At 34.9% G+C, this 14,810-nt stretch overlaps 1 protein-coding gene across 2 annotated transcripts in view; it reads right to left on the bottom strand.

The window, feature by feature from the left end:
* The window catches only part of radil (Ras association and DIL domains), a 54,991-nt gene that overhangs the window by 36,092 nt on the left and 4,089 nt on the right, over positions 1-14,810 (bottom strand). Inside the window, exons 3-5 of one of the 2 annotated variants that reach the window (XM_056462870.1) lie at positions 14,732-14,810; positions 3,976-4,095; positions 1,623-1,903 (exon numbers count right to left, since the gene is read on the bottom strand). The exon at positions 14,732-14,810 is cut by the window's right edge and continues 492 nt beyond it. In XM_056462870.1, the coding sequence (XP_056318845.1) occupies positions 1,623-1,903; positions 3,976-4,095; positions 14,732-14,810 (480 nt within the window). The remainder of the gene's footprint in view (positions 1-1,622; positions 1,904-3,975; positions 4,096-14,731) is intronic. The other variant, XM_056462878.1, reaches the window with a different exon arrangement.

The following is a 14,810-nucleotide window of genomic DNA, read 5'->3' as shown; positions in this document are numbered from 1 at the left end:
AAGAGTTTTGAGCTCAGTGTTAAAGGTAATGAGTTGATTAAATACCCTGATTACTTCAACTTAAATGAAGGTCACAGTACTCATATAGATTATTTTTTAACTCAAATGGTTTGTAGCAATCGGTTTCCTCAAACGGTTTGAGTTGCCTTAACTTATTGGGTTTTACAGTACTCAGTTGGTTTGATTTCTCTTCATTTAGTGAAGTTTCACAAACTAATTTTGAGAGGAGAACGTGATATGATTGACTGCAGCTGGCCACCCATCTACATTCATTAGTTAGCCAATCAGATTAATCAAAACTCACTATAAGTAGCCTAGCTAGAACTACTCTCTTATCTTCGTTTTTCGAAGAAACCCCCCATCCACCCCTTCTCCTCCTTTCCTCCTTTACCACGGGGAGCTCTCAAGAACCACCTGATCTCGTACTCCCCTCACATGCTCTATGGACCAGGCGGGGGCCCTGGGCTCAACTATCTCCGAGCTAGAGTTCTCTCCCCGGACAGCATGCCAAACGTGCTAACAGTTGTCAAACAATATCTAAGTGTGAACTCTTGAATTGAGTGTTACTGTGCTCAAATTGCTTCGTTTACTCAATTGGATTAAGTTCACAGTACTCATTAGGATTAGTTTTAAACTTAAATGGTTTGTTGCAATCGATTTCCTTAAATGGTTTGAGTCACATTAAGTTTTTGGGTTTTACAGTGCAGAATTATTAAATTTCTTTCGGCGTAGTAGATTTTATCAGAGGTCGCCACAACGGAATGAACCGCTAACTATTCCAGTATTGGTAATCACCCATAAACTCTCGTGAATCATTGACTTCATGTCTTCATTAGTTTCAAAAACACAGATTTCTTTACAATTTAAAAAGGCATCTTTGGATATTTTTTCTGCTGAAGATTCTGTTGTCCTAAAATACGTAAAAAAAAAATCAAACATTTACCGTAAAAATGCCATTATAGAAAATTTTGACAGTTTTAAAACCTTGATTTTTTTCAAACTGCGGTATACCTTGAATCGTCCCATGCCTAGTATGTATGTAAATGGTTATAACAAAAAAGACAGCTAAAAACACTATATGTTACAATATAATATTGCCCTTTAAATTTATACGGTATCATACTAATGTTTTTGAAAGAAGTCTTTTTTGCTATTGATGCTAATTATAGTCAATTACTTAAACATCTGAGTAATTTATTTATGATAACTACTGTAAATGCATCAACTTTGATTTGATATGTGACCTAGGATTTTTTTAGCTGTCTTAAGCCTTTTTGAGTAATCTGATTAGTTGAAGGGATTGTTTGTATTACGTCTACTGTATCTTGTGTCATGTCATGTTCCAAGTGAGAGGGACCTCAAGTAGGTTGGGTTTAGGGTTGTGTTAGGTGTAGGCACTACTAAAACACAACAGGTTACTGTGAGGTTTAGATGTTAGTAAAACACAATAGTTTGGACTCCATGTCAATTCCAGGAGGTTTTCGACAGCCCAGTTGGAGCTCAAGTCCCACCCACTTGGAGCTGACCAGCTCATTTAAATCTGGCTCCGACCTTATTTATACCCTGTTTATATGTTATACCTTGTTTATACCCTACTCATTTTCTCTGTGATTTCAGCTGACCTGTTGGTTGTAGCCCTGAAGGAGCAGCAGGTGTGGTGACTGGTAGAGCGAGTGCTTTACTCCTCCTCCATCTCTCTCTTTGCGGATCTCAGAGTCCCGTGCGGAGCGTGTCCTGATGGGTCCTGGAAGGGTGGAGTAGTAGCGTTTGGGTTCTTCACCAGGCAAACCCACCAGGTTAAGGCTGGTCTCACTGAGGCTGCGGCAGAACGAGGAGCCGTGCTGGAGAGTCATCGTTCCTTTAGCTCGGTTTCTCTGCAGCTTCCTTGCTTGAGCATTGATATCTGTTGTAGAAAGCAAAACTCTTAGTTAAATGTCACTCATTCTCAGGCAAAAAAAAGCCTTATTGGATTGAAGTGAACTGAGAAATATTGCAAAAGAAATGAAATTTCATCTTCAAAGTTAATTTGTGCATACTGTTAGTATGAGGTCCTGGTGATCTTAACAAAAATACACAACATTTATAGTGGATATGGAGGTGAACTTGAAAGCATAATAATATGTGAAGGTTCAGCTTTTGTAAACAGGGAATATGTTAGCATAACTTACATGAAATAGTTTTGATTAACTTTTTTATTATTTTGACAATTAAATAACTTATGTTTTTAGTTGTTGTGATTGAACACCAGGATTTTTCGATCAAATATTGAAAACAATGGTATTGTGTAAAATCAAAAATGTGTCTGAAAACGTGTCTGAACACACCTTAACACTAAAAAATATGAGCAAGTTTCCATATTTTGTGATTCACAGGTTTTTTCACAGGTTTCAACGGTTGTGAATTGCATGATGGGACCTTTATATCAGCTCTGTTGATTTTTGAAAATTCAGCTTTGCAGTTTAACAAAGTGACTTTTATTGGCATTCTGGTAGTTTGAAACAATATATTAAATAAGAAATAATGTATAGTCTGTAAAATAACTGAAAAACATACTGACCGTTTATTACCAGGTTTTTGTACCCTGATTTACAACACCAACTCAGACAATACGCTATATCACTTCAAGCTATTAAAATTGTCAGTAATAGTCACTATATCAAACTTTTCAACAGTTGTTGAAGGAAAGCTCAAGATCCCATAATGCAATTCAAAACCATTAAAAGACATGTATCACAAAATGCAGAAAACTGTTCATTCACAGATATTGTTTTACAGTGTATTTAATTTTAAAGTAACGTTTCTATTTCAAATTTAAATCATCAGTACAATAGTTTACAAAATAACATAAATATTGCTGTTCACACAAATTGTAAATTTAGAGAAAATAAGAAGGATCTCTTATTTTTTGCATGTATAGATCTATGCTACCTGACAAAAGTCTTGTCGCCTATCCAAGTTTTAGGTTAACAAATACTAACTTAACTTCAATTTGATCACTTGGTATCAGAAGTGGCTTATATGAAGGACAAAGGCCTCTAGATTATGCTTATTTTACCAAAATAAAATATGATCATGCCTTGTTTTTTAATTATTTAATTAGGACAGTAAGGTCTGACTTTGCTTAGACAAAAGTCTTGTCACTTTAGCAAAGAAAGCGTTCTTGCAGGACTTCCAGAGTTCATCAAGATTCTTTGGATTCATCTTCAATGCCTTTTACCCCAGACATGTTCAATAATGTTCATGTCTGGTGACTGGGCTGGTCAATCCTGGAGTACCTTGACCTTCTTTGCTTTCAGGAACTTTGATGTGGAGGCTGAAGCATGAGGAGTGGGCTGAAGAATCTGCCCTCTCCTGTGGTTTGTAATGTAATGGGCAGCACAAATGTCTTGATACCTCAGGCTGTCGATGTTGCCATCCACTCTGCAGATGTCTTGCTTGCCCTCATACTAAATGTAACCCCAGACCATGATTTTTCGGACTGATTTCTGTGAGAATCTTGGGTCCATGCGGGTTCCAATAGGTCTTCTGCAGTATTTGTGATGATTGGGATGCAGTTCAACAGATGATTCATTGGAAAAATCTACCTTCTGCCACTTTTCCAAATGATCAACAGGAAGTCAAGTTATTATTTGTTGATCTTAAAAACTGGGATGGACGACAAGATTTTTATCAGGTAGTGTATATATATACCATATAATATCCCATAAACCATAAGCATACCAGACCTGAAACCTTTCAAAATTGTTTATCAATGTTTGCACATAATGTACACACCTGAATTGAAAGCAGAAATTAAATTAAATGCATAAAGGCATGCTCATTTCCAGTCTTATAGGGGGCATGCAATGAGGGATAATGGTTTGCTTTTAATGCTTATAATAATATGTCAATACTTGTGCATGGTGCCTTAAAGGAATGGTACTGTATATGGAGGTGGGGCTGGTGGTCGACACCATACCTGAGGACAGTCCCCACCTTTAACAAAAGTTGTACAGGGCTGAATCAAGCGCCAGCCCCGGGGGGAGCTCCGCTGGCATCTACCATGCCCACTTCTACTCAAGGTTGCAGATAGTACAGGTGAGTTTGTGTGGGTCCCTGGGCATGGGTAAACACCACAACAAATATAAATCACCAACAAAAGCATGACAAAAATACACACACACACATTTCTATGCATTCACGGTTTGTACAAGAAAATTATCCAGAATCCACATTTTTTGTTTGTGATGCATAGTAGTATACATTTCTGGCCAAAAGTTGGAAATGATACAAAATTGTTTTTGGAAAGTTTCTGAAAAAACTCCACTGGGTTTACATTTGTTGGACAAAAATACAGTAAAATCAGTGAAATTGTAAAACATTGTTGCAGATCGGAGATTCTCGTTAGAGATTTTTGGCCAAAGCTGGATTTTCAGTTTCACATGACCTTCAGAAATAAAATTTTTAAAATGCATATGATATTGGTCAGTTTTTATTGATTATTATTGATGCTCAATTATCATAGTTTTGTTAAAACAACTTTACAGCCTGTTAAACTGTCATCTTTTATTGATTAATATTGATCAATATTGATGCTCAACTATCATGGTTCCTTTAAAACAACTTTACAGCCTGTTAAACTGTTATCTTATTGATTAATATTGATCAATATTGATGCTCAATTATCATGGTTCCTTTAAAACAACTTTACAGCCTGTTAAACTGTCATCTTTTATTGATTAATATTGATCGATATTGATGCTCAATTATCATGGTTCTTTTAAAACAACTTTACAGCCTGTTAAACTGTCATCTTATTGATTATTATTGATCAATATTGATGCTCAATTATCATGGTTCCTTTAAAACAACTTTACAGCCTGTTAAACTGTCATCTTTTATTGATTCTTATTGATTAATATTGATGCTCAATTATCATGGTTCCTTTAAAACAACTTTACAGCCTGTTAATCTGTCATCTTTTATTGATTAATATTGATCAATATTGATGCTCAATTATCATGGTTCTTTTAAAACAACTTTACAGCCTGTTAATCTGTCATCTTTTATTGATTAATATTGATCGATATTGATGCTCAATTATCATGGTTCCTTTAAAACAACTTTACAGCCTGTTAAACTGTTATCTTATTGATTAATATTGATCCATATTGATGCTCAATTATCATGGTTCCTTTAAAACAACTTTACAGCCTGTTAAACTGTCATCTTTTATTGATTAATATTGATCAATATTGATGCTCAATTATCATGGTTCTTTTAAAACAACTTTACAGCCTGTTAAACTGTCATCTTATTGATTATTATTGATCAATATTGATGCTCAATTATCATGGTTCTTTTAAAACAACTTTACAGCCTGTTAAACTGTCATCTTTTATTGATTATTATTGATCAATATTGATGCTCAATTATCATGGTTCCTTTAAAACAACTTTACAGCCTGTTAAACTGTCATCTTTTATTGATTAATATTGATCAATATTGATGCTCAATTATCATGGTTCTGTTAAAACAGTTTTAATGTATTATGTTTTTGTTAAAAATGTAATAGTTGAAAAATGTTTTTAAACATAATAAATAATTATACTGTCTCTTTTAATAATTTTAGTGTTTTGTATTTTAGTGTCTACATCTTTAAAATACATAGTTCACAGTTTATACAAAAGCATTGGGCACCACAACTGTTCAACACCGATAATAATAAGAAATCATCATATGAGAATTGCTTCTGAAGGTGCTACTGAAGATTGGAGTAATTCCTCACAGAAACAAATTACATCTTGAAATATTTTAAAACTGAAAATTAAAAATAAATACAACATTACTGTTTTTGCTGTATTTTTGATTTTTATAAAAAAATAAAAAAATAAAAAAAACAAGCTTGGTCATACTTTTTAAAAAACCTAAAAAATATATTAAATCATGATTATTTCATAATTCTGGAAGTATAGGTTCTGAATCTCATATTTTATATTTTACACTGTTCACTTGGTTTTGGTTCTATAATTATTTTATGATTTTTTTCCAGATCCTAGAATCCAAAAGCAACCAGAAACATAGCATTGATCTTACACGCAGGGATGGGCAAAAATACATTGAAATGTATTTTAAAATAAAAAACAAAACACCTCAGTTATGTGTTTCAAAATAAACTACAAAATACATCATCCATGAATTTATCAAAATAAAATACTGTATTTTGTATTTTGAAAATACTACAAAATACTTTTACAAGGGAGCATGACATTTATCTGCAAACCTTCCATCAATAGGCCTGTTGGATCAATCCCTTCACCATTAAACTGATTTTGGGCGACACAGTGGCGCAGTGGGTAGTGCTGTCGCCTCACAGCAAGAAGGTCGCTGGTTTGAGCCTCGGCTGGGTCAGTTGGCGTTTCTGTGTCCAAAGACATGCGGTACAGGTAAATTGGGTAGGCTGAATTGTCTAGTGTATATGTAATGTGTGTGTGTGAATAAGTGAGTATGTGTTTCCCAGTGATGGGTTGCAGCTGGAAGGGCATCCGCTGCATAAAACAAATGCTGAATAGGTTGGCAGTTCATTCTGCTGTGGCGACCCCAGATTAATAAAGGAACTAAGCCGAAAAGAAAATGAATGAATAAATGAATTAAACTGATTTTCTTTCTCATTTTAGTATAAATTTTGTACAAATTTTTTTACAGAAAGTCCTGTCTTGAAGATGATCTGTTTAATCACTGTAAAAACCATGTAATGCAGATAATGAGTTGGTATATATCCTATATCTATTTATTGTGTTTCCATCCATTGCATGGCCAGTGAAACTGCAATAATATCTTATATTTGAAAAGGGTGATATATGAAGAGGATGTTTTATTATTTTACTACTACAGTTTTAGTATTTTCCATAAATCATGTGTTTTGCAATTGTACTCTTCAATGCACAACATAAAACATGACATCTCTAAAATATGGAGTTATCTGTTTGTGCAAATAAACTCTTCATATACATCCTGCTGCTGCCGTGTAACGGGAGTCTGGAGTTTTTGACCAGTCTGTATAGACTGGAGTATTATTAAATATTTGTCTCATATACTGTATTGTGCCACTTTGACATCTCTTCATTGACTGTACACTGCACTTGTAGATCAGCGACTGACATTTGAAACAGCCAATGAAGTATTGTAGGAATTGACACTGTAGGACTTTGTTTGAATGTTTTTTGTCGTATTTTCTTGGCATCACAACAGCAATCCATCCAAAACGATATTATTTGTACAGTATGCTCATTCTCCCAAGATTTTTTCCAGTTTTTCTTTAACTGGAAGAGTCCCAGTTTACCCTCTTACTGAACACCCAGTCTTTAGGTGTTTTATATACCTAAACATCCTCTGCATTTCCACCTGCAGCACTGAGACTGAGAATGATTATGTGCTGAAGGTTCCACATCTCAAGGATTAATACTTTATTCCATCTCATTTCTTAAGCAACGATGCTGATGCCAAATCGTACACTGTACTGCCATTATATATTACAGATCTTAGCATTGTGCAGTATTCTATGTTCAATGATTGTTGATTTTGTTGTCATTTGTCTGTTATGTTCTTTATGTGTGCATAACTTCCAATCATACTCCAAGTATTGACCACCTTCTTAATCAATATTCTGTTCTGATCTCAAGCCAAGGCAAATAACTGAGCAAGCATCAATCAGAGGCTGCATTTTATGATGTCATCATGTAGACTTCTTACAAAGTATTTTACAGTATTTTAAAAATACAAAAATACAAGACACTGAAGTATTTTGATACAAAATACTAACCCATTTTCATAAACCCCATAAAATATAAATTACAAAATTTGTATTTGAAATACATGTATCATAAATACTGCCCATCCCTGGTTACACGAAGCATTGGTTACTTAAGAAACTAAAGGAACCAACCGGTAAGACAATAGTCTGACCTCATGATTTAAGGCAGACATAACTGGCAATTCCAAACCTGTTATAAAACGTGCCTGTGTTGGTAAATACCTCAACGCAATCCATGAAGCCCCCAAGCAGCATCTGTCACTTGGTAATGTGTGTGCATGTGTGTGTGTGTGCAGATGGTGCTGGTGACTTGCAAATGTAATCCACCCTTCTTCACCTTTGCTCATCTGTGACCTTCCTAAGCCCTTGATCTATATATCTACACCTTCTTAACCATCTCTGGCCTTTTTATTGACTGTGAAAAGCACTATGGACAATCATTTCTGAGAACATGTGAGGAGCATCAGCATGAAGGAACAGCAGGAGACTAAGCCAGGTTTAAGAAGACCACTTTGAACAAGCTTAAGGACTAAGATCCTTCGATAAGCCGGTGACATTTTCATTAATTAAAAGGCAATTGCTCGTAGAGATGAACTACAACAACTGTGCTCACATAACATGGACCCCCTGAGAAATTACACACCGGTAGCAGGCTCACAGAAACACTCCCAAGATTCCATAATGCATTAGTGAAAAATATCAAATTAACTGGATCTTCTAGTTACACAACTCAGACTAATTTTTAAAGCTAGCTGCTGTAGAAGGTAACAGTCAAGCTACAGATATAAAGTTCTTGGATATAGTTTACATAATAATTTAAAATTAAGTCATAATTTCTCACCCTGGTGTTTTTAAATGCTATATTTGCTTCATTTTTGGGATTTTTAAGATCACAAAAGTATCATTTTTCAAATGCATGGCTGCAATGGCAGGAGATAGTAACCAGCATTAAGCTTTTGAAAGACTTGAAAAGACTTAACAGTATGATCCCATGTGACATGTTTCATATATTCTAGGTGTTTTTTGGGGTAAACAAAAGGGTTTGTCATTAACAAACTTAAAATGGATATATTTCATGAAAATCCTGACCTTGGTAATTAAGTTTTTGCATGACTGTGCATTCAGGAAAACGAATAACATTGCAGTTCACTCCAACTTGCCCAGAAAAGCACACAGTTGTGTAAAATCAAGATTAAAATAACGGTAAAAATGCTAGTCATATTACAAAAATCTGTTAATTTAGGAGTTTCCTGAATATTTGATTTTTCATATTTTTACTCTTTCAAATTGTAGGGTTAGAGACCTCAAGCTCTGCATCAACATTTAGGCTTTCCTGTAAAATATAATGATGATGGAAGAAGTTGTGGTAGGTTATTCAGGATGTGGTGGGTTTCTTAGGTTATTAAATGTGTTTTCTGTCACTACTTGTTTAGCCTGCATTAATGCATTCAGTGTTGAGCTGCACGATTAATCATTAAAAGATCAGGATCTCAACACCCACGCACCATAATTGATAAATGATGGTGATTTGCAAATGTTTATTAATACTTCGAATCGCTGCATTCAAATCTGTGTTTGAAAAATACAAAAATCAAGAAAGAGATTCAGTTTTTAATTCACAAGTAGTCAAATAACACTGAATTACTGGGACATCAGTTTATAGTAAAGATTAAAATCACCGTCATATGCATTTGACTTGACGCTCAAAAATGAAAGTTGTAGGCAGCAATTACATTATTTAATCAATAGGTGGCGACAACCAGCCATCAAATATATCCCACTGGATAATTCTTCAAAAATGATACATCCAGCAATGAAACATGAGGTTTTATAAGTGCATAACTGAATCATTTATTGAAAATGAGACTAAAAATAAAAATGGGTCGTACAAATTATGATCTTAGATTTATACATTTAGCGTTATCAGCAACAGTAGTCTTTCACAGTACTGAATATTTTACAATCTTTTATCTTTTATTCAGCTGATTATTCCTTCATTTTATTTTTTATTATTATTATTTAAATTACATTTGTCTCCTCCCCTTTTTGGCTGATTCGAAAAATGGTCCAATCCGTGACTTAAAAACCATAATGTAATCCGAATCGTGAGATTTCTGATCCGTTACACCACTATTGTCAAGGTTGGTCAGATTAATTAAGACATATAAACAGGGTAATGTACTTCCAGTAGTTTTGCTATTATTTCTATGTATATGATTTCTTATGCAATATTTCATAGTTGAATATAAGGCACTGTAATGCAGTTTAAAAGCATAAAAACTAAAATCACATGTGATTCACAAAATAAAGAAAAAAGGTAATTAACTACAATTTATATGTTTGAGTGCAAGATGGACTTTTGAACAAATTCTAATTTTGTCATTTGGAAAAAAGTTACCAGCAAATGGTGAAACAACACCGGGGTGAGTAAATTATGGCATATCTAAAATTGTTAAACTTTTCCTTGATGAAAATGTACACACATCTTTATAGCATTTAAAATTAGGACATTTAATTAGCATTTACATGTAATTATAAACAGCACTCAATAATTAAATATATTATTTTACTATTTATTATTATTATTCCTTATAATATTGAGAATTATTCATATAATTAATACAATAATATTATTCATACTTATTATTTATATTTATTTACATAGTTATATTCAATTTTATTTATATTCATTCTTATTTATTGTTTTCCTTTACAAGACATCCCCAAAGGAAGCTTTAGCACAGATTTAGCACACTTCTGGGGCAAATTCATCCCCAAGGTATAGAAACCACCACGCACATGCATTCTCCCCATCCCACCAGAAAGAAGAGGAGCTCAACCTGAGGATAAATTATCCTGAGTAATGTGCCTGCTGCTATTGATTTAACTTCCACCCTGTGTTTTGGCTCAATGGCCACCTTGTTGAATTTGTAATTTAGTACAACAGCATCCCGGCGCAAACAAAAGGAGAGAGAGAGAAAGAGAGAGACTGAGACAGAGTTGCATGGCAGTGTTATGACTAGTCTGCAATAAAATAGCACAAATAAAATAGTGAAACTGAGACCTCAATTCAACTGGAGGTCAGCCATACTACGGCAAACCCAATCGTGCATCTATCTCTGACACCTGCTCTGACATCTGTGTGTCGGCATTAGTGAACCTGAGCAGCCGTGAACAACAAAGAACAATTAAGATGTAGTGGCATTTATCACAACATCTATACAACAGTGTTGATACGCTCGAAACTTTATCTCCAGCTCGCAGCACTTAAAAGCAGTGAAGCGAGAGCTGATTTAAAGCTTCTATTCAGCAAATATGCACCACCCGAAGCTTCAAAACATGGAAAGCAATCATGCATTCTTTTTTAATCATATCAATGTGTTATTGCTGAAATCTAATAATTATTTCAAAGTGCCCTATTATTATATTTGAAGTTAATAAGATTGTTTAGCAGGTCTCCAAAAACAGATTTACATCAAATCATGATTAAAAACCATGCTATTTTCTCATACTATAGATTTCACGTCACCTCGCTTCTTAAAGATTCTCAAATAATGCCTTTTAAGAGTTGCATGCCTACTCTGTTCTGATTGGTCAGATGGCCCTAGTCTTTTCTGATTGGTCAGATGACCCAACTCTGCTCTGATTGGTTAAATGGTCTTACTCTGCTCAGTTGTGATAGTTCTACCACTTACAGAGCATGTCAAAAACCAAGCACCCATAAATTTTAGCTCCAGCAAGGGTTGCCAGGTTACTTTCAACCACTTGCTGTTGGTTCTTTTTAATTCATAAGACAGTTTGGCATATTGCATTATTTGTATCGTCACGATGAAATATTTTTACTCCACCAAATTTATATTCTAGTAATGTAAGTAAGCACACTTTGAGATGAGGTGAAAGGAAAGTGTTTGTTATTTGTTTTTTCCGTGGTAATAGATTGATAGGACTCTCTGGGCCTGAGTCTAAGGGTGCACTCACACTAGCTACAGTTGCCTTGAACCGTGCCAAAGTGTGATTGTCCCCTCTCCCCTCTCCCCACACGGCCTGCACTCACACTGCATTTTGCCTTCCGAGCCAGAGCATGCTTACGTCATCGATGATGCTACTTTTCAGCTTTTTCATATTTTCTTTAGTTCATTCATTCATTTTTTTTCCGGCTTAGCCACAGCGGAATGAACCGCCAACTCACACTCATACACTACACACAACTCACAACCCACACTCATACACTACAGACAATTTAGCCTACCCAGTTCACCTGTACCACCTGTCTTTGGACTGTGGGGGAAACCGGAGCACTCGGAGGAAATCCACGCGAACGCGGGGAGAACATGCAAACTCCACACAGAAACGCCAACTGACCCAGCCGAGGCTCGAACTAGCGACCTTCTTGCTGTGAGGTGACAGCACTACTTACTGCACCACTGCGTCTCCTGTTCAGTTCATTTTTTAAATAAAAATATATTGACAGAGAGGCCTGAGAAGATGTTAATAACATTTACATCCGTCATTAACCATACATGGTCCAGCCCTGCCTAGATCATGTGTCTGGGATTGTGTGTCCTGAACTGTGTGTGGGTCTGCAGCTGAATATTATTGGTTCAGTTTACAGAAGAGAAGCGCTCTCACTCAGAACAGCGGAGATTAATTTAGTTATATCGTTTTAGTCGCTTGGAATGTAGTGACAAGCAGTCAAATATTTTTGCCGACTGACACAACTTTTGACGCTCATAAATTATCATAAAAGTCCTCTTGCTGCATGTATAAGGATTAGCATGTATTGAGTTTGCTCAAGAGGTTCAGCTGATTCGGAGCACTCACACTTGTCAAACGAACCGACAAACGTGTCAGGGCATGGTTCAAATAACCTAGTGTGAGTGCACCCTAAATTAGGGGTGCCCAAACTCGGTACTGGTTTAGCTCTAACTTGCTTCAACACACCTGTCAGACAGTGTTTGGACACCCCTGGCCAAAACAATAAAATGCAAATGCATATTTATTATACAGAAGAAAATATACCGATTTACAATTTAATTAATATCATGAATTTAAGATTTTAAAATATATTTAATTTAAAATTAATTTCACATGTTAGGGATCCACTTCCAGCAGAGTTGTTCTGCATTTGCCTGTCTTTCAACTGGACTTACGGCAGTCACATGAGTGAGACCATTCCAGCTGTGCTTCCAACCTTAAGGTACAATTTTTACGATAACAGAAACTTTATCATTTACATATAATTAATCTCAAAGAAAAAACATATATAATGCATTGTTTGGCTAGTTTTGACCTGGCAACCCTGGCTCTAGCAGTTTCCTCAAACCACAATAACTATGGTGTTGATTTTACCAAATCAGTTCAAGCTTGAATCTGGTGATAAAACAACTAAGGAAGAACTAGTTGATCAACTAAAACTTGCACTACAAACCATGAGAAGAATGCAGGGAGTAACAACCAATCACAAATATTTCTGTTGAGCCTATGAATTCAATGCCAATATGCGTTTAGTTCAGTCATCAATTTCAACTATAAAGTTTGAATTGTTTAGGTCAACAACTCCCTGGAGGGAAAATGCTATTTTAAATAATATAATTTATAATATGATTTATAAAAAAGGAAAAACTCAAAACTAAATTCTCTGAGCACAAACAAGTTCCTATTTATAACTAGCACTTCTTGTGTGTATTGCCTCTTCTTGTTGAATTGCTGAATGCCTCCTCAATTGTAAGTCACTTCGGACAAAAGTATCTGGTAAATGACTAAATGTAAATGTAATAATTTAGAATATAATTTATTTAATTTTAAACATCATTTATCATATTATAATTATTAATATAAATTATTATTATAAAATTATTTTAAAATTATTATTTTATTCATATGTGTTTGTTGTAAAACATCTTTTGTCATACTATAGATATCATATTATAATATCAATATGATCATATTTTCAAATAGTGATAATATGTGTCTTGATCCAGTAATTATAATACATAATTTTTCGATAACACTTTAAAATAACGATCCATTAGTTAATGCATTTACTAACACGAACAAACAATTAGTAATACATGTATTACTGTATTTATTCATTTTTCTTAATGTTATTTAAGCTAATAGCGTTAGTTCATGCTAACTCAAGGTGCATTAACTAATGTCAACAATTACAACTTTAGATTTTAATAATGCATTAGTTAATGTTGAAATATGAATAATAAATGTTTTACAAGATTAATCATATTTTGTTAATGTTAGTAATTACATGGAGCATTATTTTAAAGTGTTTCCACATTTTTCATTCTGATGTCTTAAAAGTTAAATGCAAGATTATTCACAATGTGCATGTACTCCATTTAGCCCTGTTATACAAGATTCTTCTTTTGCAGTTCATTACCACAGTGTTTCCCAACCCTGTTCCTGAAGGCACACCACAGTAATGTAATGTAATGTAATGTAATGTAATGTGTATTTATATAGTGCATTTTATTGTGCATGGCCATACACCACAGGTGTCAAATCCAGTTCCTGGAGGGCCGCAGCTCTGCACACTTTAGTTCCAACCCTGCTTCAACTCACTTACCTGGAGGTTTTAAACAAGCCTGAAGGACTCAATTAGTTTGATCAGGTGTGTTTAATTAGGGTTAGAACTATACTATGCAGAGCTGCGGCCCTCCAGCAACTGGATTTAACACCTGTGCCGTACTACCACCAGTACACATTTTCAACCTTTCCCTAACCAAAACACCTAAATTAACACATCAAAACATAAGAAGGAACTCTAAAACCTGGGGTTAATGTTTCAGCTAACAGAGACATCCAAAATACATACTGTTGGTGTGCCTCCAGGAACAGGATTGGGAAACATTAGGAAACACAATCACATAACAATAGCGTACTCTCCTGAGCATATGTTTCTGAATGCCTGCATCTGTGCATTACCTGCGGTGACCGTGTCCTTCTCTTTTGCTGCCAGCTCCTCTACTTCAGCTCGCCGTCTGAGCTCAAAGCGGCGAGAGAA

Source organism: Danio aesculapii, chromosome 1 (assembly GCF_903798145.1).
Source record: "Danio aesculapii chromosome 1, fDanAes4.1, whole genome shotgun sequence".
In the NCBI taxonomy this organism is placed as follows: Eukaryota; Metazoa; Chordata; class Actinopteri; order Cypriniformes; family Danionidae; genus Danio; species Danio aesculapii.
The sequence above is the reverse complement of the archived record's forward strand: the minus strand, read 5'-3'. Positions and strand labels throughout refer to the sequence as shown.